At 40.5% G+C, this 27,001-nt stretch overlaps 1 protein-coding gene and 1 long non-coding RNA gene across 22 annotated transcripts in view; one reads left to right on the top strand and one right to left on the bottom strand.

Annotated features, from left to right (window-relative positions):
• The window catches only part of LOC131753758 (uncharacterized), a 127,869-nt gene extending 125,441 nt beyond the window's left edge, over window positions 1–2,428 (bottom strand). For all 8 annotated transcript variants that reach the window (XR_010839692.1, XR_010839687.1, XR_010839693.1 and 5 more), the window contains exon 1: window positions 2,082–2,428. This is a non-coding gene — a long non-coding RNA (uncharacterized lncRNA). The remainder of the gene's footprint in view (window positions 1–2,081) is intronic.
• Window positions 1,696–27,001, top strand: part of DUT (deoxyuridine triphosphatase) — a 68,060-nt gene continuing 42,754 nt past the window's right edge. For 2 of the 14 annotated variants that reach the window (XR_010839686.1, XM_059059458.2), the window contains exons 1-7: window positions 1,855–2,295; window positions 2,826–2,964; window positions 5,149–5,240; window positions 6,887–6,931; window positions 11,966–12,040; window positions 12,193–12,263; window positions 14,407–14,477. Coding sequence is in view for 13 of the 14 variants with exons in the window: in XM_059059458.2 (XP_058915441.1) it covers window positions 2,073–2,295; window positions 2,826–2,964; window positions 5,149–5,240; window positions 6,887–6,931; window positions 11,966–12,040; window positions 12,193–12,263; window positions 14,407–14,477 (716 nt within the window). In the remaining variant the exon portion in view is untranslated. Of the gene's footprint in view, window positions 2,296–2,825; window positions 2,965–5,148; window positions 5,241–6,886; window positions 6,932–11,965; window positions 12,041–12,192; window positions 12,264–13,168; window positions 13,292–14,406; window positions 14,478–17,393; window positions 18,988–27,001 lie in introns of those variants that run through there. The other 12 variants (XM_067029210.1, XM_059059459.2, XM_059059455.2 and 9 more) reach the window with 12 other exon arrangements.

Genomic DNA, 27,001 nt, shown 5'->3' on the forward strand with positions numbered 1-27,001 from the left:
TGATGTGATAGATGTTTAAGGTATAGGATCCCTGGAACATTTGGAAAAAACAAGCAATGGGTGAATCAAAAACACCATCACCAATAAAAATAGGAAAATAAGGCAGTTATAAACTTGAGGGGGACAGGTGTAAAAAAACAAAATACTCCTATCATATTACTTGTCTCTGAAGTCGATATTTTAACAGTCATGATAAAGTAAATACTAACTGCTGACTTACACAAAAAACTGTTACAAAACTATTGGCAGAATGGGGTGGAGAGGGGGTTAAGAGACTTAATCCTCAACTACTCTAATTCAGAAGGTCATTTCTATGCCATTAAAAAAATAAATAGCAACATATAATTTAGAAACAGGGAGGTAGATTCCAATAGAAAGAGCCAAAAAAAGTTGGAAGTATTACCCCTGAGGAGGGAGAGTTGAGGGAGGGTGTTCGTGAAAGGGTTGGGAAGGGATTGATGTTTTTCAGTGTAGACCTTGAAGAAGCAGTATATGGAACAAACTTTTGATTAAAAATTAAAGGAATGGATGGAAAAATCAGAAGACTTTGACAAGAGATCATATGCGGGGTCCCGATGGAATAGGCAGTGAGATCTCTTATCATTCATTCATTCATACAACAAAGTTATCAAGCACATTGTGAGCCAGGCACTAAGCTAGGCCCCAGGAGTACAATGGTGAACGGAGACACATTTGGTCCCTGCCCTCAGGGAGCTCCTGTCTACTAGAGTAAATAGACAATGAACAAGAAAATAAATACATAGAAGAGATACAGAATGTAGTAACAAGTGGTGTGAATAGAAAAAACCTGTGTGCTAGAAAATGGTGAGGGAAACAAAGGGCAGCTACTTCAGTTGCTTGTCAGGGAAGGTCTTTCAGAGATGAGTGAGACTTGAAACACATGGAGCATAAACCAAGGAAGGATGTGTATAGACTCCCAGGCAGGAAAGGCTGGTGGGTCTAGAAACTGTTAGAACGCCACTGTGGCCAGGAGCAACAGGGGTGAGCCAGAAGGCTCTAGAGAAGGTTGAAGAAGAGGGCCCAGATCACCTTGCTATAGGAATAAATTTGGGGAGTCCTCAGAGTACAGATATTTAAAGCTATGGGTGAAGAGTGTAAATAGAGCATTCCTCGCCCAGAGGAATTCCAGCTTTCAAGAGGAAGACAGTAAAGGAGACTGAAAAGGTGGGGCCTGTAAGGAAAGGCACAGCCAGTAAGTCTGAAATCTTCCCCAACAATTCCCTAACATTTTTATTTGTTATTTTCCTAAAACTGCCCTATAGTTTGTATTTCTTTTGACAAAATGCATTACAATTTAGTTTTGAGATTTTAGCGTCAGTTCCAGAGGTAAGTGGAGATACTGGTATCCTAGAAAAATCAATTTACAATTACCTGAAAAGTTATTTACTCATCCCCACTGTAAATTATACCAGTGTGGCCCGGAACCTTTGTTTGAATCACAGCCACAGGGGTCCTCCTCTGTGCTGTTGTGGGGTCATCCGAAAGAGTGCTAGGATTTCAACCGAGATGTCCCTGTGGTTATCCTCAAGACTGTCCCCCCCGCCCCCTTTGAGAATAAACAACAATCCACAACACTCCAGCTTGCACTCTTCAGTGTTGGAAGGAAATAGAACTCGCTGCCTTGCCCATCTGCCCAGGGCGCAGCACTGAGCGGTGACCGTCACGGGCATCGTGATGCGGTTCCGTCGCTCTTGGGGCCCCTGAGATTAGAAGCCGGCGAGTCATGGCCGCCGGCTGCACCGCCCCAGGTAAATAGGCAGAGCGCTGGGCCCGGACCTCGGAAAACCAGGGCCAGATGAAAGGTGAGAGTCGACAGAGGGAGGCAGAGGCAGCCGGAGGCAGCAGCGAGATTCAGGACGCCGAGTGCACAGCTTTCTGGGAGGACCTGGGCCTACACCCGCCCGAAGGCTGTTGATGCGCCGCCTCTGTGCGCCCCTCGTCAGACGGCGGCAGTTACTGCTTCCGAGGTCATTTGACTGGGACGCGTCTTTCGGTGCAGACTTGGCGCGCGCCTGCAGGAGCGGCGCCAACCTGCGCCCAAACACGGGCAAATGACTTACCTCTGCCCTCGCCCAGTGCTCGGCTACCATTTCCTTCCGTCTTTGCTCCGCTCTGTGTTTAACGGCGCGCGCCAGGCAAGACCGGGGACGGAGGCCGCAGGGCTCTCCTGGCCAGGCTTGTCCCTGGATCCCACCCCGCGGGGGGCCGTGCAGCTCCTGGCGCTCCGGCCGCTAACCAGCGCCCGCAGTCTCAGCCGAGGTTGCCGCAGCACCAGTAATGTCGGGGCCCAGGCTGGAAGAACACTGCGTGGGGAGGCTGGGAGCCGGCCGGCTGCCCCCGCCCCCGTCCCCGAGCCGCAGATGGGGCGGGCCAACCCGCAGGACTCAGGAAAGCCCTTGGGCTTTGGGCGTTGGGGGGGAGTGGGAGGGACCGCAGCCACAGCTGCGCGGGAGCGACTTCATTCGCGTCCCCTCATGGGGAAGGGGAGTGGTTTTCTATTTTGGGGTGAGGGCAACGCCAGAGAAGCTGCCACTAATTTTGGATCCATGCATTGAGTTTGGAAAGCTTTAAAAAGGCTCAGTACTTTCTGTTCCCAGATCTTTTCCGAGGAGGATTTCCAGCCCCAAATTTGAGACCCATCTCCCCTCTCAGCCAGAACCGTGGGCTCGTCCGGGGGTGGGGGGTGGGGCGGGGAGTTGTGCGCGGGAAGTTTAGAACTGGTGCACCGCGCTCATCCTGCTCTCTCTTGTTCTGCCTGCTCCCCTTCGTGCTCACATTCTGCCCTGCCATGCCTTGCTCTCAAGAGGCACAAGTCATCTCCCCCAGCAAACGGGCCCGGCCTGCGGAGGAGGGCGGCATGCGGCTCCGCTTTGTCCGGCTTTCGGAGCACGCCACCGCTCCGACCAAGGGGTCCGAGCGCGCCGCGGGCTATGACCTATACAGGTGAGTGGGCACCCTGTCCGCCCGCGTCCCCGAGGAAGGCCGGCCCGGGCGAAGAGGCTGAGAGGGCCACCTTCTGTCCCGTCATCCTTACCTCTCGTGGAGAAGTCCCAGTTCCCGAGGTATAGCGCTCTCAGCTTAGCTTACATTCCAGCCCGCTGCTGCCAAAGCTTGAAACAGCCGCTTAAAAGTACAGAAACAGGGCTTCCCTCGTGGCGCAGTGGATGAGAGTCCTCCTGCCGATGCAGGGCACACGAGTTCGTGCAGCGGAGCCGCTGGGCCCGTGAGCCGTGGCCGCTGAGCCTGCGCGTCCGGAGCCTGTGCTCCGCAACGGGAGAAGCCACAACAGTGAGAGGCCCGCGGACCGGGAAAAAAAAAAAAAAAAAAGAAAAGAAACAAACGCCTTTTGCATTATATAGGGTTTCTGCCTTTTTTTAATGTTGAAAATTTTAGCTTTCCTCTTTAGTATAAATTAAATACGGATTTGGGCAGAGTGTGGAGTGGTAAATACCAATGAATGTCCGCCCAGGTGTTATTTATTTTGCAACATTTATTGCGCCGTTTCTAAGTGGAAAGTAGAGATGAAGAAGGCCCACTTTGGCCTTCAAGGAGTGGCCTGAGAGTGATGCTGTGCTCAGTAGAAAGAAAAGCCACGGTAGGAGCCTAGGTTCTTAGGTAATAAGGTAGCTAAGAAAGATTAATGAAAGTAGCTTCTACCTTTAAAGGTTAGTAACATTTCTCTGTATGTCCATATATAGGTTCACTCCAAGGACTGGAAATTTCCAAAAGGGTCCAAATATGAAAAGCAGGGATGCTGGTAATACTACCATCTTCTCTCTTGTACAGCACTTTTTACCTGTACTAAAAAGTGGCACATGTGCTATTGTATTTAATACTCAACAACAATCCTGAAGTAGATGAGTGGTACTTTTTACAGATGTGGGAGTTTGTGAACAGATGAATTGATTGCCCAGGGGCTTGAATATAATAGAATTTTTGACCCTGAATTCAGTGCTTTTTTTTCCACTTGACTACTGTCCCCAGTTCTTAGAACCATTAAGGTAGGTGAAAAGTGATATTGGGGAGGAGGTGGTGTTGATTACATGACTAAATCCCAAGCCTTAGGATTTATTTTAAAGCATCCCAGATAATTCTAATGTGAGAACCACTGGTCTAAGTCATAAGTACCACAGAAGGGAAGAAAGGAGTATGTGATGATAGAGAGAGAAAAGAAGGAAAAAGAAAAGTGAGGTATAGACTGTTGTAGCTGAAAGCTGTAGTCCTTTTATTTTCATGAATAAAAGTAGAGTGATATACATTGACTACACCATATCTGGGGGCTGTTGTGAGTCTTAGAAGAGACTTCGATTTTAAGATACTTTGTAAGCATCCTCCTAACACAGGTGACTTTTGTGTATACTGAAATAGACATGGAAATATCTCTTCAATAAGTTAGAGTTTTAACTATTTCAAGAGAGGAAATTCCAATGAAAGAAGTAAAAATATAGCACCACTTTACCAGTCTTAATTAAGGGCTCAAAAGTAACTTCCAGTTCTGCTTATTGTAAAATCTCTTAAATTTCTATCAAGGAGAGGGCTACAGTAATAACAAAGTAGCAGTATTTGGTGGGTGGACCTTAGAGAATCAGTTCCTCAGTAGTGTCCATCTCCAGGGCCTGTTCACAGTGGTCAGCTCTCTCCCTCGGCCAGTGAAGTTCATGGCCACCGCTTGGTAAGCCTGGTAAACTACCAAGACCAGAACAGATGCAACACAGCTGAACCAACCCCTGTCCCCCCACCCCCACCATTTATGTTGGCCATCTATTTTCTCCTTTCCTTCTACATGTTTTCCCTAACGATTAGAGGATTGTTGTGAGAATAAAATGAGTTATACAAAGCAATTAGAACTGTGCCTGGCACACAGTAAGGGCTTAATAAATGTTAGCTATTATTTGCTATTATCTATCCTTCTTTCTTGGTTCTTTATTTTCCTCTTTTCATACCATGTTAGTGAAACATTTACCTTTTAAAGTCTGCCTTTCAGCCCCGTCCTGCTAAATAATTACCTCAGTTTGCCAACAAAATTTTGTTCAGGGGAGAATACATTTACATGTCACCTCTTTCACCAAAAAATGCACAGAGAAATTACTATATCTAAATACCAGTTATCTTTCATTATTTTCCTAGTGCCTATGATTACACAGTACCACCTATGGAGAAAGCCCTTGTGAAAACAGACATTCAGATAGCTCTTCCTTCTGGGTGCTATGGGAGAGTAGGTAAGTGATTTGAGACACAGGTAACTCTTTGTCAGGCTCTTCCTTTGTGATATGTCCTTTCGTCTTAGTTTCACTTGGGGTATAAATGAGGGAAGGGATATTGCTCGGCCCTAAAAATAAAGACGTGCCACCTGTGATGGCAATTGCAGTCATTTGAAAACTTTCCTTTACATATCTACTTTTGCCTCTATCGCTTTGCTTTTTTTTTTTCTTTCAATTCCTTACTTAAGCTTTTAGGACACTCACATTGGCCCAGGAGGTTGTTTTCACAACGACTCACTGTGAGAAAAACTGAAAGTATAGGTGATTTTTAACTGGTGCTTATTCCAGTCTTACCACCAACTCCCCCTTCAAGGATCAGATTGCATATGAAGTCAGATTTCTTTGTGAAGGTGGTATTTGTTTTATAAGAAAAAAGAGGCAGGTTCAGGATAATGGCACATGGCATCTTATGAGAGTAAAGTTTCTAATCCCTGAAAACATCAGGCCCCTTACTTAGCCTTTCCCCCTTTGGGTATCCTCTCATGGGGTGTGCTAGGTAAGGGATGTGCTTCAGTGCACTAGAGGGAAATGCCTCACAGTGGGAGGAGAGAGGACAAAATGCAGGTCAAGTCAACAGGTTTGACTTTTCTGCCCCGAGTCAGTTGTCACTCTAGAAGGAGTTTAAAACTTATTTTCAAGAGCATAATTACTTGCTGACTAACTTCAGAGTAAACATAAAGGAGCAAATGGAACTGTGATCCCCGGGGGAATCTTATTAGCCATGAGTCAGAGAACTGCTAGTGCTTCAGCCTTTAAAAGAAAAATGAGATGAGCTCTCTCTTCATCTCTTTTTGGCAGCACTGACTGCATTTTTAGTGTATTTTTTGGGTGGGGGGCAGTTAGGAGATGGGGTGAAATAACAGTGAAGGCAGGAAGGTGTAGCATTTATTGACAAAGTGCCTGATTTAGGTTATTCTGGAATAAAATACTAGAAGTTAGCATAATTAATGGTAGGTCTGATGCTCAAGTCAGCAAGAATAAGGTATAAACTTAGCTTCTTACTCTGGTTCATTTGTTTCATACAGACATGTCTTTTGGCATCTGAATTATGAGTAGGAGTTCCAAGTTCTAGGCTAAGCTCTGCTACTCTGGTTGCATTTATGCCTGCCTCTCTCCCTCCCTCCCTCCCTCCCTTACATCCTGCATGTTCCCATGTATGTCTATTCCCATACTGCAACATGCTCTGATTTCCTACCTTAAAATAAAAGTCCTCTTCCTCTGCCCCATATCCCTGCCAGCTACCATCCTCCCTTTGTGACCAGACGTCCGGACAGAGTTGTCTACAGTTTTCCCCACTTGCTCACTTCCCAGTTCATTCCAGCAGTCCACAGCTTCACCACCATAGATCCTCAGTTGCCTAAAGACATGCTGGAGTGGTTTAACTTGGTCTTGAATTAAACCTTGTCAACATTTTCTAACCTGTTCTTTTCTACTTTGGTAATACAATGTGATAAATACATTTTTAATTCAGAGCCATCTGCTAAGGTTAAGATTAAGATACAGATGTTATAGAAGATGAGAGTGACATGCTTAAATTGTGTCAATTATATTCAGTATTGCCCTTCCCTCTTAAGACAGTCAATTTCTCCTTTTTTGTTTTGTAGCTCCACGTTCTGGCTTGGCTGCAAAACACTTCATAGATGTAGGAGGTAATATATTTACATTTTTATTCTGTAAATATTTGCAAGTGTTTACTTTGTCTTTGCTTAAGAGGCAGTAATCAAATGACAAATTTTATTTTTATCATCAAGAAAAGAAAATGATTTTTGTTGTGCCTTGCCTTTTAGAAATTTCTATCTCTGAAGTTACAACTATGATATAGTTTTAAATGCTATTTGAGTATGTCTAATTTTTTAATGACCATTATGTGAAATGCATGTTATTTTCCTAATGAGCTAGACACTATCTGACAGATAGGATTTTGCCTTGTTTTAGTGATAATCTGCATTTAGTCCAAAAATGACTCTATTCATAGAAGGAAGTTTGTTATTATAAGGAAAGGAAAAGCTTTTATATCATTATTTAAGCAACTGTAGTGAGTGCTTCTCTAACAAGACATCCTGGCCCTCAGATAAGTGGGTATGCTAAATTCTCCACCTCTTGCCCTTTTTACAAAGCTACTTTTTAACAGACCAGGAAACTGGCTCAGAAATGAGCCCAAGTTGGGACTTCCCTGGTGGCACAGTGGTTAAGAATCCACCTGCCAATGCAGGGGATACGGGTTCAAGCCCTGGTCCGGGAAGATCCCACATGCCGTGGAGCAACTAAGCCCGTGTGCCACAACTACTGAGCTCACATGCCACAACTACTGAAGCCCACGTGCTCTAGGGCCCATGCTCTGCAACAAGAGAAGCCACCACAATGAGAAGCCTGGACATCGCAATGAAGAGTAACCCCCACTCAACGCCACTAGAGAAAAGCCTGCACGCACCAACGATGACCCAGCAGAGCCAAAAATAAATAAATGAATAAATTTATTTTTTTAAAAAAAGAAATGAGCCCAAGTTGACACGTTAAAAACTGGAATCCATCCATATTATTCCAATCCCCTTGTTCTTTCCACTGCAGTTAAATACTGTGAATCACCCTGCTCCTTCCCTCCACCAGTAGAGCCCTGCCCTGAATTAGCTCAGTTACCTGCACTTCAGCGATTAACATATGGCTGAGGCCTCTCCCTGGGCTGTCTCCCCATGGTGTCACTAGATGGTGCTGTGGGGCAAGTCGGGAGCTTAAAAGTAGGCCTTAGGGACTGAAGAGGAGCAGAGTTTGACTGAGATGGACAGACCTCGGGGGCTGAGGATTGCCTGGGTTCAGTTTTGCTTGACTTTCAAAAATACTTTTACAAGGTCAGTATGGTCACTTAGGCCTATAACTTAAGGATGTAAAAGATTGTATATATTTTTAAATAAATTTCAAAGGGTTGTGAAAGGAACATGGGCTTTGGAATAACAGGATTTGGGCCCCAGCTTTGTCACTAACAAGCTAGTTATTACTTTTCTGAGCCTCAGTTTCCTTATCTCTAACAATGAAAATTAGTGTGCTTGTCCCTGAAGGATGGGAAGATTGAATGATAATGTATCTGATATTTCCTGTCCCTTAGGGACTTATCAGATCTTTTTTTTTTAAATGGAAACTTTTTTTCCGACTTTGTTACTAATTTTTGCTCTGTTTAAAACAATCCTCTGAAAAAAACTTCATGTAAAAGCAGTGGAAAGTTAGTTTGCCTGGTGGTTGGTGCGGTATTATTCACACAATCACGTTGTGGTGTGTTCTTGGATGCATAGTATCTTAGAAATGTCTCTTAGGCACAAGTTTATCATAGTTGGCCACAGTTTTTATTTCAGAAGAGGGATGTTGTTAGAATTCCCAGGCTATAAATAAGGGTCAAAGGGAAAAGTTGAGTATGCAGGATTCTGTTCAGAATTCACATCTGGTAGGTGTGGATAGTTTTCACTAAAGAGGGTTTCCAACAAATGACATGCCAAAGTCTTGACACAGTAAAACTTTTGCCTGAAGTCAGTTAATCACTCTGCCAGTTCCAATGCATGATTTTTCCAGTGATAACTTCAAAATACTTTCTGCTTTCTCATGAAGAGAAATATCCTTGATGTTTATGTCCCTTATGTAGAAAAGAAATGTCTTGTGTTTTTCTTGAAGGTCAGTTTGCCTTTGAGTAATAAGTAATAAATGAACTTAGAACTATTAGATTTTTTTTTATACTGTTGGCACTCATACTTAAAAAAAAGAAGGGCCTTTTTTTTGTTATACATTTTAATTGACTTTAAATTACTTCATTTATTTTAGATAAGGACTTTTCAAACTTCTGTGTGCCAAGCATAAAATCTAGGTAGATAATCTGGCTTTGCAGAATTCAAGACAGCCAAACATATAAGTGTGATAGGACTACTTTACAGGTACATAGCAAAGGCCTTTACAAAAAGGAGTGTTTTTGTATTGTAGAAGATACCATAAAGTAAACAAATAAATACTTGCAAGTCATATGAAAAAGAGTTAAATACCCAAACAAATAAGAAAAAAACAAAACTGATCATAAAATGTACAAGAGGACGAACAAATGTGCGATGAACATAAGGAGGAAAAAAGCCGAGCCTCACTAGTCATCAGGGAAATGTAAATAAAGCCATGAGATACCATTTTTTACTCACCATGTTGGCCAGAATTTAAAAGATTGCTATTATCTGGTACTGTCAGGGAGTTTGGAAATGGGCATTCTTAAATATCACTGATAGAAATTTGAATTGCTATACCTTTTTTGCAAAGTTATCTAGTGATATCCATTAAAATTTTAAATATACACACCCTTCAACCCAGGAAAGTGCTTTTTTGAAACTTTGATGAGAATAAAAAACACTGATACTCAAAAAAAATTAAAAAAAAAACAAAACACTGATACGCAAGAAGGTATGTAAAGGACTGCCTTGATTATTATGGGAAAAATGTGAAAACAACCTGCATGTCTGATGTTATGTAAGAGAATAGTTACATAGAAATGACGGTGCTGTATTTCCTTATCTTGGATCTAAAAGAATGACTTTTAGATATATTACTCCCCAAGGATATCAATAATATTTTAGGTGGAAAAAATGTGTAAAATACATTATTGTAACATTGGCTACCTGAGGGAGGGTCAGGGAACATTATTGGCCTTTACTTCATATGTATTTGTACTGTTTGGGTAATGAAACGAGTTCAGAAGTCAGCCCACATTGCCTTCATCTAATGCATTCTAGGTGAATGAGTGCTAGCCTGTACTTCAGCAGCCCCACATGGAGATGCCAAGGCCTTGTGTGGTCATTTGTTCCAGCATGGGAGGCATGGAATGACCTGCTGCTGAGGGGTTCCTTCATTAACTCTCATCTAAACTTTCTGCAGCTGAAACTTTCTACATCTAGATAATATAGAAAACAGCTGGTCTCATTTTTATATCCATTCTTTCAATAAATATCAAGGACTAATTTAATGATCACTGGCAGTGGGGAAAGATGCCAGGCTTCAGTATTTTTTGAATTGGTCAAAGTTTTATTGCTGAAGAACCAGAAAAGAATATTGTTTCCTTCAGTCTAGACATGATATGAACCACTTTCAGCCACTTTTATACTCACCCTTCTCACTGTTAAAAATGTGTTTATCTTTAATTCAAACTCTTTAAAGTGTTGTATCAGGAACCTTTTAAGAAGTGCTTAAGTTCAGTTTCACTTATTCCTAGTAATTTCATGCATAAACCACAGGGGATCATTTAAACTTCTACTCTAATCCACTGGAAAAATCTAAAATGTTGGTTTTATGAATATTTTTCCCCATGGTGGAACTTTTTAAAATTTTGCTTTTTTTCCCCCTACATGAGAAAATTGAAAGGGGATGCCTACCCTTATTCTAAAAAAGAAACAAAAAAATTTGAGTTGACCTTCAAATAATTATGAGTCTGACCAACCAGGATTAGTACCCATTGAGCTAAATTCCTGATTCTTTTTATTTTCTTTTTTCTTCTTTGATAAGAGTTTTGTTTTGTTTTTTAAAGAAGTGAGGTGTTAATAAGAAGCTGTAAGATGTGACATGGAGCTAGGTTTAATTAGATTCACATGAATCCTATCCAGCATTTTACAAACTGGGGGGAAAGAATTAACATGTATAAAAGGAGACAGGCACTGAGGGGGATGAAGCGGGTAGGAGAGTGACTGCTAACAGGTAGGGGGTTTCTTTTTGTGGTAATAAAAATGTTCTAAAATTGATTGTGGTTGTGTTTGCACAACTTTGAATATGCTAAGAACCGTTGAATTGTGAATTATGTCTCAATATTAAAAAAGGAAATGAGAAGGCCTGGTGCACCTATATTATCTGTGCTTGTGTTTATGGAAATGTTTTGGATTCTTGGCCCAAAGATAAATGCTAGCAAGTCTGGTAAATGTACTTCTCTGGGCCAAGGCAGGGCCCTGGCTCAAGTTTCTCTCCTGCAAAGATTTGCTGCCTTTGCCTTTAATTTAAGCTATAATCTCAAACAGGTTTAATTACACATGGTTCTGTGTAAAAGTGTACTCATTATTAAGCTTATGTGCTAATGTCTTCTGAGAGATCATGCTCTGAGAAAGGCTGGTAGCTTAAATTAAAAGAAGAAGAATGTGAACTGAACGATTCAGCTCCATTTTCATTATAAAAATGGAATGTTCTGATATTTGCTAGACTGCTGCTTAAGACTGACTTATTCTACTACAGATCTTTAGGCTTTTTGACATTTTTATTTATGACTCAATCATATTTCAATCTGGATGTTAGTGGGAAGTTGCTACCAGGAGAAGCCTTTAAAACCCAAATCATAATTTTCTCCTAGTCTTTTGGACAGGTGTACCACAAATAGACAGTAGGATTGGAGAAAGCAATTCAGGATGACTTGTCTGAGATGCTAAGTGCCTACTCCCAATTTAGAGTAGGTAGTGGTCACCATTTGTAAGGATGACAGGTAGGAAAATTAGGACCACTTTCTTAATTCTTATTTGCATTTTAGTAATTTCTTAGTTTTGAGGCTTTACATAGTACCAGAGCAAGATTCACATATTCGTTGTAAGGATAAAAGTCTCAGAGCTACTTAGGAATGATTTTGAGGTAATCATATACCCTTAGTCTTTTGGTACCATAAACCAAGCTAATATTATTTTTCCTTTTTCTAGCTGGTGTCATAGATGAAGATTATAGAGGAAATGTTGGTGTTGTACTGTTTAATTTTGGCAAAGAAAAGTTCGAAGGTATGTCAAATATATGCAGTCACATAAGTGCAGTATTTTCCAAGTTACGTATAAGTAACACATACTACTCTAATTCTCATTGTACTGTACAAGGCAGAATACAGAGAATGCATCAATATCAGTAATAAATTGTTTTGTTTTTTCCTTTGAAGTCAAAAAGGGTGATCGAATTGCACAGCTCATTTGTGAACGGATATTTTACCCAGAAATAGAGGAAGTTCAAGTAAGTATCATAAAAGCTGAATAGGGAATAAATGATGTAACATCTTCAATGAAGGAAAAATAAAATTTTGAGGATTTAATATACTACTTGTAACTAAATACAGATCTTCCTCGACTTAACAATGGGGTTACATCCCAATAAATCCATCGTAAGTTGAAAATATCTTAAGTTGAAAATGCAGTTAATACATCTAACCTACCAAACATCATAGCTTAGCCTAGCCTAACTTAAAACGTGCTCAGAATGCTTACATTAACCTATAGTTGGACAAAAGCATCTAACACGAAAGTGTTGAATATCTCATGTAATTTATTGACTACCATGCTGAAAGTGAATAATAGAATGGTTGTATGAGTACAGAACAGTTGTGTTATCAGTGGTTCACCCTTGTGATGGAGTGGCTGACTGGTGGCTGCAGCTTGCTGCCATTGCCCAGCATCACAAGAATATCACACCATATATCACTAGCCCAGGAAAAGGTCAGAATTCAATATTTGGGGCACAGTTTTTACCGAATGCAAATCACTTTCACACCATCATAAAGTCAAAAAATCATAAGTCAAACCATCCTAAGTTGGGGACCAGCTGTAGTAGAATATGTGACTAGTCCTATTTTAGGCAAAATTTAAATCTTAGAACTTCTTGAAATGTTTTCCATAGCTATTATACGCATTACTTTGGATAATAAACCACTTAAATAGCCTGTGAAATTCTACTGTTCCCTTAGCTTTTTTGGAACTTATTCAATATTTTAATTTATGAAACTTCAGAAATTTAATTTTCTGTAATCTCCTTTTTGAAACAATGGTATAGCAAGAACAAAAGTCTTACAAATTTGGAGCTGGAGAGGACTGAAAGAGGATCTGAAATTAACTACATGGCTTACTACCTTTATGTCTTTTCAGGTTTTAGATGACACTGAAAGGGGTTCAGGAGGTTTTGGTTCCACTGGAAATAATTAAAATTTATGCCAAGAACAGAAAATGAGAAAATATACTTTTTCCTTGAAAATAAAGACTTTGCTTAAAGTGTTTTGGTGTTTTGCACTTCTGTAAACTTAACAGTTTTAGCTTCTAAAAATACTTGCTTCTCTTATGATCAAGGAAAGGATACCTCTGTTAGGATCACATAGAAACTTACTTTCTTCTGTTTTTCTGCATTTGACTGTTATGTAAATCTGTGTGGTGACCTCATGGAGTTTCTTTTAAATTAAATGCACATCAATTACCCCAAAACCTGTATTATTTAATTCGCTATATATTACCCCTTCAGTAGCTTTTTTTTTTTTTTTTTCGGTATGCGGGCTTCTCATTGTTGTGGCCTCTCCCGTTGTGGAGCACAGGCTCTGGATGCGCAGGCTCAGCGGCCATGGCTCGCGGGCCCAGCCGCTCCGCGGCATGTGGGATCTTCCCCGACTGGGGCACGAACCTGTGTCCCCTGCATCAGCAGGTGGACTCTCAAGCACTGCGCCACCAGGGAAGCCCCCGTAACTTATTTTTTAATTGCTTTATGTATCATAAGCAATGCCTTTCATTCAATAAATTTGAATTCTTTCACAGATACAAATTACTGTATAAACCGAACTGAAGGACAATAAAAAGAAGTTAAAATTATTCCTAATTCTTCCCTTCTCTTCAATGATCTAAAAAATGTCTTTTTAAACTTAAGATTCTTTGTGAGGGTGGGAAGAAAAGAATCCTCAGTTTGTTTAAATTTTTAGGTTTTTCCTTTTTTTTTTTAACCTCCCTTTTTTGTAGACCCCAGGTTAACTGGGTAGAGGTGTGTTTGTGAAAGGAGATGTAACTTGGGAATTTCCAGTTGGTTGGTTCTTCTGAATTTAATTCTATCAGGTAAACTGTAGTTATGTGACTTTCCCTCACTGAAGTAGCAGTAATAGGCTGCATCCAAGAAAATATACAATTTAATAGGGATAAATAGATGTAAAGAGGTATGCTTAGGCCACTGGGTTTGTCCAAACCAAGTACCTTTGAGTAAGTCTCGGCAGCATGAATTAGCTTGATTAACATCTATTGCAGCCGCCTTCTTCGTGTGCTTTCCTTTTCTGCATTTCCCAAACCCTTTTACACCAGGACTTTTTCAATCAGTTGCACTAGTGTGAGACTCAAAAGGCATCATTTTGCAGGTGTGGGTCATACAGATGGAATGCTTCTGGAGCTGGCAGCTCTCCTGGCCACCCAGTTCCTGGAAACACAGGTTAGAGTTTTTTTCTCTGTCCTTCTAGTGATTCTTAGGCCATTTAATACCCTGCAGTGTAGTGTTTTCCATTACTTTGGAAATGTAACTATGGGTCACGATTCATTAGTGAGTCATGAAATCAACTCAGTGGGTCATAACTAGCATTTAAAAAAAAATTGAATAGAAAAACAACAACATGTCAGATGGGTAAATATTGTGAAGATTATTTGAATTATATATTTATGTGTGCATGTGTGTACTGGGTCATGGTATAAATTATTTCTGAAGTCAGTAAAATTTAAATAAATTCTTTTCTGCTAAACTAGCCAGTCAGGTTCTCTGAACCATGACCAATACGTATTAACACTTGAGTGAACAAAGAGTATGATGTGACTACCAAGAGATATGGTCTTAGCTTACACTCTTAAGTCCACTATATTAAGCACTTACAAACCGCTCATTTCTTTTTCATAACATGCCTGTGGGAGAACAGATAAAACACTTTTTTTATAGATGACAAAAATCGGCTCAGAAACATTTCAGCTAATGATGACTACTATTAAAATTCAGGTCCTGTGGCTTCAAAGCTCATGTTCTTTGCAATATCTTCAGTCTTTCAAGTGGTAAAGAGAATATAGAATGGAAGAGATGGTTAATGAAAATCTTCCTCTAGTTTGTTCATACCTGGAATATGTTCCCATCTTGGTACCATACTTAAAGGAAGATGCTCAGATCTGAAGTTACTCTAAAGTTAGAGACCAGAATGATATCCATAGGGGACAGATGAGAGACCTGGTATGGAGTTTTTTTGTCTTAAGTTTTGGTTTTTGTCTGGAGAAGTGTATTTGTTGGGATGGGAGGAATGGGGTCAGGGGTGGCAGAAGGTCCCAGGGATATAATAGATGTTCTTATAGTCTAAAGACTCAGGGAATTAAGCTTGTCAAATGTGACCTGAGGGACTGAAGCTAGGATGAGTTAATTTATAGAAGAGAGTGGCTGTGAGATAATAGAAAATAGATATTGGTCTCTAACCCCCTGGTGATAAGAACACTGGGAGCATCTCTTGTTCTATTATTGGTCTTTGACCTCTGTTACTGATACAGAGCTTCTGAAACCCTTGTAATTTTGTGGGTGGTAGGAGTGTCTTGTTCTAATGGGGTGACTCTGGGTGGGCTCCTGGATGGCTCCTGAATGAGGGCTGGTCACTGGAAAGACGGACAGAGACATGATCAGAAGTTTAGAATTTTCAATGCCAACCCCGTGGCCTCCCACCCCCATTCTCTTGTGAAGGGAGAAGGGCTGAAATTGGAAGTAATCATGGATCGTTCCTACATGATGAAGCCTCCATAAAATCCCAAAAAGAACAGGGCTCAGAGAGCTCACAGGTTGGGCTGGGAGAGTGGTGTGCCTGGACAGGTTATGGAAGCTCCGTGCCCCTTCCCACGTATCTTGCCATCTGCACCTCTCCCATCTGTATTTTCACCTGTATCTTTTATCATATCTTTTTATAATAAACTAGTAAACGTGTTTTCCTGAGTTCTGTGAACTGCTCTAGCAAATTAATCGGCGCCAAGGAGAGGAGGTCTTTGGAACTTCTATAGTTGATCAGAAGCACAGGTGAAAACCTGAGCTTGCAGCTGGTGTCTGAAGTGGTGGTGGGAGGGATGGCTGGGGGAGAGTGGTCAGTCTTATGGGACTGAGCCCTTAACCTGCGGTATCTGAGGCTATCTCCAAGTACGCAGTGTCAGAATTGAGAAATTGTAGAACACGCAGCTGGTGTCACAGAATTGCTTGGTGTGGGAAAAAGCTTGCACACGTTTAGTGCCCAGAAGTGAAGTGTTTTCTGTGAGTAGTAAAGGAGACTTACAGGGAGGGAAGACATGTTAGGAAAGAACTAAGTTTTTCCCTACACAGGAAGGAAAAAAGCTGTTTTTCCTTAACAGTGGCATAGGGCAGACTCATGGAACTTGCCTAAAACAGTGAAAAAAGCAAAGAATGTGCAAATGCCATATGGAAAAAGCAAGAAAAGGAAATGCCATGTGAAAGAGTACAATACAGTCTGTTGGGTTGGGATTATTAGAGACATTTTCTGTTATGTATGTAAAGTTCAAATATTCTATAATATTTTTACTTTGTTTTATTATGAAATACAACGTTTAGAAAAGCGTATGAAACAAAAGTGGATGGAATAATGAATAACTGCAGAATAAGAACACCTAAATAGTGGTCTGGACCAGTTTTCTAGGAAGTGAAACCCTATGTTAATAAGGCTTGGTTCCTGAGCTCATTTCAGCTTTGCCTTATTTCAATCAGCTAGATTCAGTTGGTAGCAAAGAAAAACCAGGAAGCAGCACTTTATTAGGGCAAGTCTTCCTTTCTGCTACAAATGAAACCAGTTTTTTACTGATGACCAAGAGAAGCATCATTTTCACATGTAGGGCTGCACTTTGATATCAATTAACTACAAATCGGATAACAATTACCATTCAGTTTCTTTCCAGGCAGAAACCAGGCAGTTTTTCTCTCCCTTGACAGTTCTGCCTCACTCACTAATGATGCCCACTATCCACTCCTGTCCTTGGTGCTGTATACATCAGAAGAGAAATAATCAGGGAGACTCCTACAAACTAATCTGATGCTCCTTCAGTTAATTTCCCTTGGTGGCTATCTGTAGAGGAAGCTACATACTAGTATTTAAACAGGGAGCATAAATGAATGGGGGATGGAGGTGGGGGAAGGCCCAAGATTTGGGTTTCAAAGCACATTCCCTACAGAGTACAGTAAGTCCCCTACATATGAACCTTCAAGTTGCGAGCTTTCAAAGATGCAAACATGAGTTTGCATGTCCAATCACATAAGTTAGTTCATGTGTCTGGCGTACATTGTCACATATGTGTATCCTCTACAAGTGGTTTGCTTTTGTGTACTTTACAGTACTGTATAGAGTACAGTAGTACAGTATCTTTATTTCAAGCCCAGGATGTCCAGAAGCAAGCATAAAAGCAGCGGTGATATAGCTGGCACTGCTAAGAAGTGCCAGGTATTGGAGGCCCAGAGGAAGGATGAAGAGAGACAAGAGGAAGAAGAAGTAACTGAAGAAATGAAGAGATGCATGACGCAGGATACGGCAGGGGATTTTCTTTATTTGAGGAGGCACTGTTAGTTTTTGAGACACAGGACCTGAACACAGAATGGTACACAAAAGTTTCAGCAGCCGTTCAGAATGCAATCCAGTGCTACCTTGTCATCTATGACGAGAAAAGAAGAGCTACTACCCAGACATCAGTGGATCATTTTTTCAAGAGGGTAGATAGAATTAAATCCAGCAAGGAACCAGAACCTGTGCCATCAGTCAGGCGTGAGTGAAATTGCATTTTGCCTTCCATCTATTGCTGACGATCCTTCAGCTCTACTATCTCCCACCTCCTCTCCATCCTCCAGTCAGTAACTCTTCTCGCCTGTTCACTTGATGCCAACCCCTGGATACCAGCTGGTGTGCTGTACTACTATACTTTTCAAGGTACTGTACTGTAAGATTAAAAATGTTTTATTTTTTGTGTTTGTTTTTTATGTATTATTTGTGTGAAAAGTATTATAAACCTATTACAATCCTGTGCTGTATAGCTGATTGTTAGTTAGTTGGGTATCTAGGCTAACTTTGTTGGACGTAGGAAAAAATTGGACTTACGAACGCGCTCTCAGAATGGAACTCGTGCATATGTAGGGAATGTACTGTATTTCTTGCCACATGACCATCTCCATCCCACCTGGCAGGAGATGTCAAATGATTATTTCCTCAAATTCATTTTCCATCTTATCAGTGAAAGAATGGTAGAAGACTAGAGGCCTGAGATGTGTAGGTGCTTGGAGTTTTGTGTTTGGGGTTAATAGACCTTGGACATATTAACATAATTACATGAGTACTGAATCCAAGTTGTCATGTAGACCATTCTCAGCAGGGCTCCTACCTACCCTGATCCTCTTGCTTTGACCATCCCCAAATCACACTTGATCCAGCTTCTTATTTGCTCTTCTTTCCCCACTTCAGCTCCAGCAGTGGTCCTTATTAGGAGAGCACCAATACACACACACACCCCGATCCCCACCCCTCAACAACTTTCTTTTCCTACTGCTAACCTCTACTGCATATACCCTTAAGGTAATGGTGATAGATTGACGTTTACAAGAATTGACGGTTACAGAGGATAGAAATCATCTGTGCCAAAATGCAATGATAATTTTTGTAGTGATAGATTCAGAGAGCATCCCTGGATGTAGAGAAAGCTTTACATGCAAAATCCACACTAAGAGGCATATAATCACTCAAGTAAAGGTAATACTGTGATCTTTGATTAGGTATTTGGAGCCATTTTATCTTTTGCTCATTAGTGTATAATATACTATTTTTGTAACTGACCTGATCCTTTTAGCTGAGAAATACCCTCTAGTATTGTATCATCATCCTGAGAAGAGAGGTGAGGTGGGGAGGAACAATTTCTCAAAAGTGAAAGTAAAATGCCTTTTGCTGAAAAGACATCTCCATATGGATGGATTGTGTACACAGTGTTTTGACATGGCTCTTTTTTTTTTTTTAATTTATGTTTGGCTGTGTTGGGTCTTCACTGTTGCGCACAGGGTCTCCCTAGTTGCGGTGAGCAGGGGCTACTCTTTGTTGCGGTGCACGGGCTTCTCATTGCGGTGGCTTCACTTTTTGCGGAACACTGGCTCTAAGCACTTGGGCTTCAGTAGTTGCAGCACACGGGGCTCATAGTTGTGGCTCACAGGTCCTAGAGCACAGGCTCAGTAGTTGTACCGCACAGGGCTTAGTTGCTCAGCGGCATGTGGGATCTTCCCAGACCAGGGAGGAAACCCGTGTCCCCTGCATCTGCAGGAGGACTCTCAAGTACTGCGGCACCAGGGAAGCCCTGACATTGCTCTTTTACTTACTGAAAAGAGAATGAGAAAAGGGAAAAATATAAATGAAACTGAAATTTTCACTGAGGGAATCTTCTCAAGAAGTATATGAAGAAAAATATATTAAAAATGGTCGAACCTTCAAGATGGTGGAAGAGTAAGATGTGGAGATCACCTTCCTCCCCACAAATACCTCAAAAATACATCTACATGTGGAACAACTACAGAACACTTACTGAACGCTGTGAGAAGACCTGACTTCCCAAAAGGCAAGAAACTCCCCACATACCTGTGTAGGGCAAAAGAAAAAAGAAAAAATAATAGGGACAGGACCTGCACCTCTGGGAGGGAGCTGTGAAGGAGGAAAAGTTTCCACACACTAGGAAGCCCCTTCACTGGAGGAGACAGTGGGTAGTGGGGGGGAAATGTCAGAGCCACGGAGGAGAGCACGGCAACAGGGGTGCAGAGGGCAAAGCGGAGAGATTCACACACAGGATCAGTGCTGACCAGCACTCACCAGCCTGAGAGGCTCACCTGCCAGGGCAGGCGGGGGCTGGGAGCTGAGGCTCAGGCTTCAGTCGGATCCCAGGGAGAGGACTGGGGTTGGGTGCGTGAACACAGCCTAAAGGGGGCTAGTGCGACACAGCTAGCTGGGAGGGAATCCGGGAAGAAGTCTGGAACTGCCTAAGAGGCAAGAGATCACTGTTTCAGGGTGGGAGAGGAGAGGGAATTCCAAGCACTGCCTACACGAGCTCCAGAGACAAGTGCGAGCCATGGCTATCAGTGCAGACACCAGAGACGGGCATGAAACGTTAAAGCTGCTGCTGCAGCCTCCAAGAAGCCTGTTTGCAAGCACAGGTCACTATCCACACCTCCCATCCCAGGAGCCTGTGCAGCCCACCACTGCCAGGGTCCCGTGATCCAGGGACAATTTCCCTGGGAGAACACACGACATGCCTCCGGCTGCTGCAACATCATAACGGCCTCTGCCGCCGCAGACTCACCCCGCATTCCTTGCACCTCACTCCCCGTGGCCTGAGTGAGCCAGAGCCCCCTAATCAGCTGCTAATTTAACCCTATCCTGTCTGGGCAAATAACAGATGCCCGCAGGTTACCTACATGCAGAGGCAGGGCCAAATCCAAAGTTGAATGCCAGGAGCTGTGCAAACAAAGGAGAGAAAGGGAAATCTCTCCCAGCAGCCTCAGGAACAGCATCTGTACCCTGCATCTGTGGAATACCTGAGTAGCCAATGAACCATCCCAAAATTAAGGCAGTGGACTTGGGGAGCAATGATATATATGTACTTTTTCCTTTTTCTCTCTTTGTGAGTGTGTATTTTGTGAGTGTTCTTACAACACCAAAAATGAAATTGAAAATTCTCTACAGGGAATCAATAGCAGAATGACTGAGACAGAAGAATGGGTAAGTGACCTGGAAGATAAAATAGTGGAAATAACTACTGCAGACCAGAATAAGGAAAAACAATGGAAGAATTGAGGACAGTCTCAGAGACCTCTGGGACAACATTAAACACACCAACCTTTGAATTATAGGGGTTCCAGAAGAAGAAGAGAAAAAGAAAGGGAATGAGAAAACATTTGAAGAGATTATAGTTGAAAACTTCCCTAATGTGGTAAAGGAAATGGTTAATCAAGTCGAGGAAGCACAGAAAGTCCCATACAGGATAATTCCAAAGAGAAACGCACGAAGACACATATTAAGCAAACTATCAAAAATTAAATACAAAGAAAAAATATTAAAAGAAGAAAGGGAAAAATAACATAAAAGGGAATCCCCATAAGGTTAACAGCCGATCTTTCAGCATATCTGCAAGCCAGAAGGGAGTGGCAGGACATATTTAAAGAGATGAAAGGGAAACACCTACAACCAAGATTACTCTACCCAGCAAGGATCTCATTCAGATTCGATGGAGAAATTAAAACATTTACAGACAAGCAAAAGCTAAGAGAATTCAGCACCACCAAACCAGCTTTAAAACAAATGCTAAAGGAACTTCTCTATGCAGGAAACATAAGAGAAGGGAAAGACCTACAATAACAAACCCAAAACAATTAAGAAAATGGTAATAGGAACATACATATCGATAACTACCTTAAATGTAAACAGCTTAAATGCTCCCACCAAAAGACATAGACTGGCTGAATGGATACAAAAACAAGACCCATATATATGCTGTCTACAGGAGACTCACTTCAGATCTAGGGACACATACAGACTGAAAGTGAGAGGATGGAAATAGATATTCCATACAAATAGAAATCAAAACAAAGCTGTAGTAGCAATTCTCATATCAGACAAAATAGACTTTAAAATAAAGACTATTACAAGAGACAAAGAAGGACACTACATAATGATCAAGGGATCAATCCAAGAAGATATAACAATTATAAATAAGTATGCACCCAACATAGGAGCACCTCAATACATACAGAAAATGCTAACAGTCATAAAAGGGGAAATCGACAGTAACACAATCATAGTAGGGAACTTTAACACCCTACTTTCACCAATGGACAGATGATCCAAAATGAAAATAAATAAGGAAACACAAGCTTTAAATGATACATTAAACAAGATGGACTTAATTGATATTTATAGGACATTCCACCCAGAAACAACAGAATACACACTCTTCTCAATTGCTCATGGAACTTTCTCCAGGATAGATCATATCTTGGGTCACAAATCAAGCCTTAGTAAATTTAAGAAAATTGAAACTGTATCAAGGATCATTTCCAAACACAATGCTATGAGACTAGATATCAATTATAGGAAAGACATCTGTAAAAATAACAAATACATGGAGGCTAAACAATACACTACTTAATAACCAAGAGATCACTGAGGAAATCAAAGAGGAAATTAAAAAATACCTAGAAACAAATGACAAAGAAAACACGACCCAAAACCGGTGGGATGCAGCAAAAGCAGTTCTAAGAGGGAAGTTTATAGCAATACAATCCTACCTCAAGAAACAAGAAACATCTCAAATAAACAACCTAACCTCACACCTAAAGCATTAGAGAAAGGAGAACAAAAGAAACCCCAAAGTTAGCAGAGGGAAAGAAATCATAAAGATCAGATCAGAAATAAATGAAAAAGAAATGAAGGAAACGATAGCAAAGATCAATAAAAAGAAAAGCTGGTTCTTTGAGAAGGTAAACAAAATTTATGAACGATTAGCCAGACTCCTCAAGAAAACAAGGGAGAATTCTCAAATCAATAGAATTAGAAATGAAAGAGAAGTAACTGACACTGCAGAAATACAAAGGATCATGAGAGATTACTACAAGCAACTATATGCCAATAAAATGAACAACCTGGAAGTAATGGACAAATTCTTAGAAAAGCACAACCTTCCAAGACTGAACCAGGAAGAAATAGAAAATATAAACATACCAATCACAAGCACTGAAATTGAAACTGTGATTAAAAATCTTCCAACAAAGCCCAGGGCCAGATGGCTTCACAGGCGAATTCTATCAAATGTTCAGAGAAGAGCTAACACCTATCCTCCTTAAAATCTTCCAAACTATAGCAGAGGGAGGAACACTCGGACACTCATTCTACGAGGCCACCATCACCCTGATACCAAAACCAGACAAAGAAGTCACAAAGAAAGAAAACTACAGGCTAATATCACTGATGAACGCAGACGCAAAATCCTCAACAAAATACTAGGAAACAGAATCCAACAGCACATTAAAATGATCATACACCATGATCAAGTGGTGTTTATCCCAGGAATGCAAGGATTCTTCAATATATGCAAGTCAATCAATGTGATACACCCTATTAACAAATTGAAGGATAAAAACCATATGATCATCTCAATAGATGCAGAAAAGCTTTCAACAGAATTCAACACCCATTTATGATAAAAACCCTCCAGAAAGTAGGGATAGAGGGAACTTACCTCAACATAATAAAGGCCATATATGACAAACCCAGAGCCAACATTGTTCTCAGTGGTGAGAAACTGAAACCATTTCATCTAAGATCAGGAACAAGGCAAGGCTGTCCACTCTCACCACTATTATTCAACATAGTTTTTGAGGTTTTAGCCACAGAAATCAGAGAAGAAAAAGAAATAAAAGGAATCCAAGTTGGAAAAGAAGAAATTAAGCTGTCACTGTTTGCAGATGACATGATACTATACAGAGAATCCTAAAGACGCTACCAGAAAACTACTAGAGTTAATCAATGAATTTGGTAAGGTAGCAGGACACAAAGTTAATGCACAGAAATCTCTTGCATTCCTATACACTAATGATGAAAAATCTGAAAGAGAAATGAAGGAAACACTCCCATTTACCATTGCAACAAAAAGAATAAATTACCTAGGAATAAACCTACCTAAGGAGACAAAAGACCTATATGCTGAAAACTATAAGATACTGATGAAAGAAATTAAAGATGATGACATATACCATGTTCTTGGGTTGGAAGAATCAACATTGTGAAAATGACTATACTACCCAAAGCAATCTACAGATTTAAAGTAATCCCTATCAAACTACCAATGGCATTCTTCACAGAACTAGAACAAAAAATTTCACAATTTGTATAGAAACACAAAAGACCCCGAATAGCCAAAGCAATCTTGAGAAAGAAAAACGGAGTTGGAGGAATCAGGCTCCCTAACTTCAGACTATACTACAAAGCTACAGTAATCAAGACAGTATGGTACTGGCACAAAAACAGAAATATAGATCAATGGAACAGGATAGAAAGCCCAGAAATAAACCCACACCCATATGGTCACCTTATCTTTGATAAAGGAGGCAGCAATATACAATGGACAAAAGACAGCCTCTTCAATATGTGGTGCTGGGAAAACTGGACAGCTACATGTAAAAGAATGAAATTAGAACACTCCCTAAAACCATACACAAAAATAAACTCAAAATGGATTAAAGACCTAAATTTAAGGCCAGACACTATTAAAGTCTTAGGAAGAGGAAAACATACGTAGAACACTCTATGACATACATCACAGCAAGATCCTTTTTGACCTACCTCCCAGAGAAATGGAAATAAAAACAAAAATAAACAAATGGGACCTAATGAAACTTAAAAACTTTTGTGCAGCAAAGGAAACCATAATCTAGACATAACTAGACAAAAAGACAACCCTCAGAATCAGAAAATATTTGCAAATGAAGCAATTGACAAAGGATTAATCTCCAAAATTTACAAGCAGTTCATGCAGCTCAATATCAGAAAAGCAAACAACCCAATCCAAAAATGGGCAGAAGACCTAAATAGACATTTCACCAACAAAGATATACAGAGTGCCAACAAACACATGAAAGGATGCTCAACATCACTAATCATTAGAGAAATGCAAATCAAAACTACAATGAGATATCACCTCACACCAGTCAGAATGGCCATCATCAAAATATCTACAAACAATAAATGCTGGAGAGGGTGTGGAGAAAAGGGGACCCTCCTACACTGTTGGTGGGAATGTAAATTGATACAGCCACTATGAAGAACAGTATAGAGGTTCCTTAAAAAACTAAAAATAGAACTACCATACGACCCAGCAATCCCACTACTGGCCATATACACTGAGCAATCCATAATTCAAAAAGTCATATACCACAATGTTCATTGTAGCTCTATTTACAATAGCCAGGACATGAAAGCAACCTAAGTGTCCATCAACAGATGAATGGATAAGGAAGATGTGGCACATATATACAATGGAATATTGCCCAGCCATAAAAAGAAACGAAATTGAGTTATTTCTAGTGAAGTGGATGGACCTAGAGTCTGTCATACAGAGTGAAGTTAAGTCAGAAAGAGAAAAACAAATACCGTATGCCAAGACATATATATGGAATGTAAAGAAAAAAAATAATGGTTCTGAAGAACCTAGGGGCAGGATAAGAATAAAGACACAGATGTAGAGAATGGACTTGAGGACATGGGGAGGGGGAATGGTAAGCTGGGACGAAGTGAGAGAGTGACATGGACATATATACACTACCCAATGTAAAATAGATAGCTAGTGGGAAGCAGCCGCATAGCACAGGGAGATCAGCTTGTGTTTTGTGACCACCTAGGGGGTGGGATAGGGAGGGTGGAGGGAGGGAGACGCAAGAGGGAAGAGATATGGGAACATATGTATATGTATAACTGATTCACTTTGTTGTAAAGCAGAAACTAACACACCATTGTAATACTAACATACCATTGTTATACTCCAATAAAGATGTTAAATAAATAAATAAATATAAAAATGGTCTCCCTTTACTAGCAACTAAACATGGTTAATTTGGGAGAATTTTTAAGATCCAGGAGGTCTCCTAAAGATAATGTCAAGTAACTATTTATGAGAGTAAGATTATAGAGAAAAATTAAAGTTAACAAATTACTAAATTATGTCTTGGTTTGATCCTAATTTTGAAAAATGGGTTTTATAGATGAGTAAAGAATCCTCTGGGAGAACATATTCCAAAATAATGATTATCTCTGGCTGTTGGAATTGCTGGTATTTTTCCTTTTTGCATTATCTATATCTTAACATCTTTTAACATGAAAACTATATTACTTGGTTAAGGGAAACACTTAAAACTTTATGATAAAATATATTTGTTTAGTTTTGATTACATTTACTATTTTACTGAATATTTTAATACTCAGTGGGAAAATTATTACTATAAATTATAAGTTTTGAAGAAAAAATATACATGTTGGTCTAATGGTAAAACACTGGCTTTGGGAATTTTAGACCTAAGTTTAAGTTCTGCTCTTTCACTAAATAAAAGATGTTGATAAATAAAATAACTTTACGGATTCTCAATTTTCTTAGCATAAAACAGGGCAAACGCGTCAGATAATCTCCAGGGTCCCTTCCAACTGTCTTATTCCATTTAGTGAATCTTGCGACCAGACTGTATGGCTGTGGCGAACTACTGCCACCTGGTGGCAATTATCTAAAGTTAAGGGGCTAATTTAAGGTATAAAATCCCGTCATTCATTCATTTATTCACACTTGTAATTGCCTAGCATCTGTGTGCTGAACAAGTGCCAGCATCATCATTCATTCAATTTAGTGTTTTTCTAGATGATATACGTGAAACAGCTAAGACATGAGCTGTCACATGCTAGCTACATGACCTTGAGGACATCATCTAACCACTATCTTCCCATCTGAAAAATCAAGATAGTAATATCCACCTTACATTATTAGGAAATCTAGAGTTGATGGATGTAAAGTATCTCACACAGTCCATAGCCAAGAGTATTTGGTCAATAAATGGTCACAATTATCTTCAGGAATGTTACCATCTAGCAGGGGAAGTAAGATAAATATAGAAATCTCTGCAGTAGGCAAAATACCTTGAAAATACAAAGAAGACAAAAGGCATATTCATGAAATGGCAAAACGAAAGTTCAAACAGACTGGAGTGTAAAGGACATATGGAAAATCGCTGGTAAGCATCCTGGAATTGTAGGTTACAGGTTCACTCTGGAGGGTGCTAAACACCAGGGAAGCAATGGCCAGCCATGGAACAGTTTGGGGCAAAGAGTAACATCACCAGAGCTGAGCTTCAGGGATTGATATTAATCTGATGTCTGTGACAATGAGGTT

The sequence above is a fragment of the Kogia breviceps genome, chromosome 3 (assembly GCF_026419965.1).
Source record: "Kogia breviceps isolate mKogBre1 chromosome 3, mKogBre1 haplotype 1, whole genome shotgun sequence".
NCBI classification, from domain to species: Eukaryota; Metazoa; Chordata; class Mammalia; order Artiodactyla; family Physeteridae; genus Kogia; species Kogia breviceps.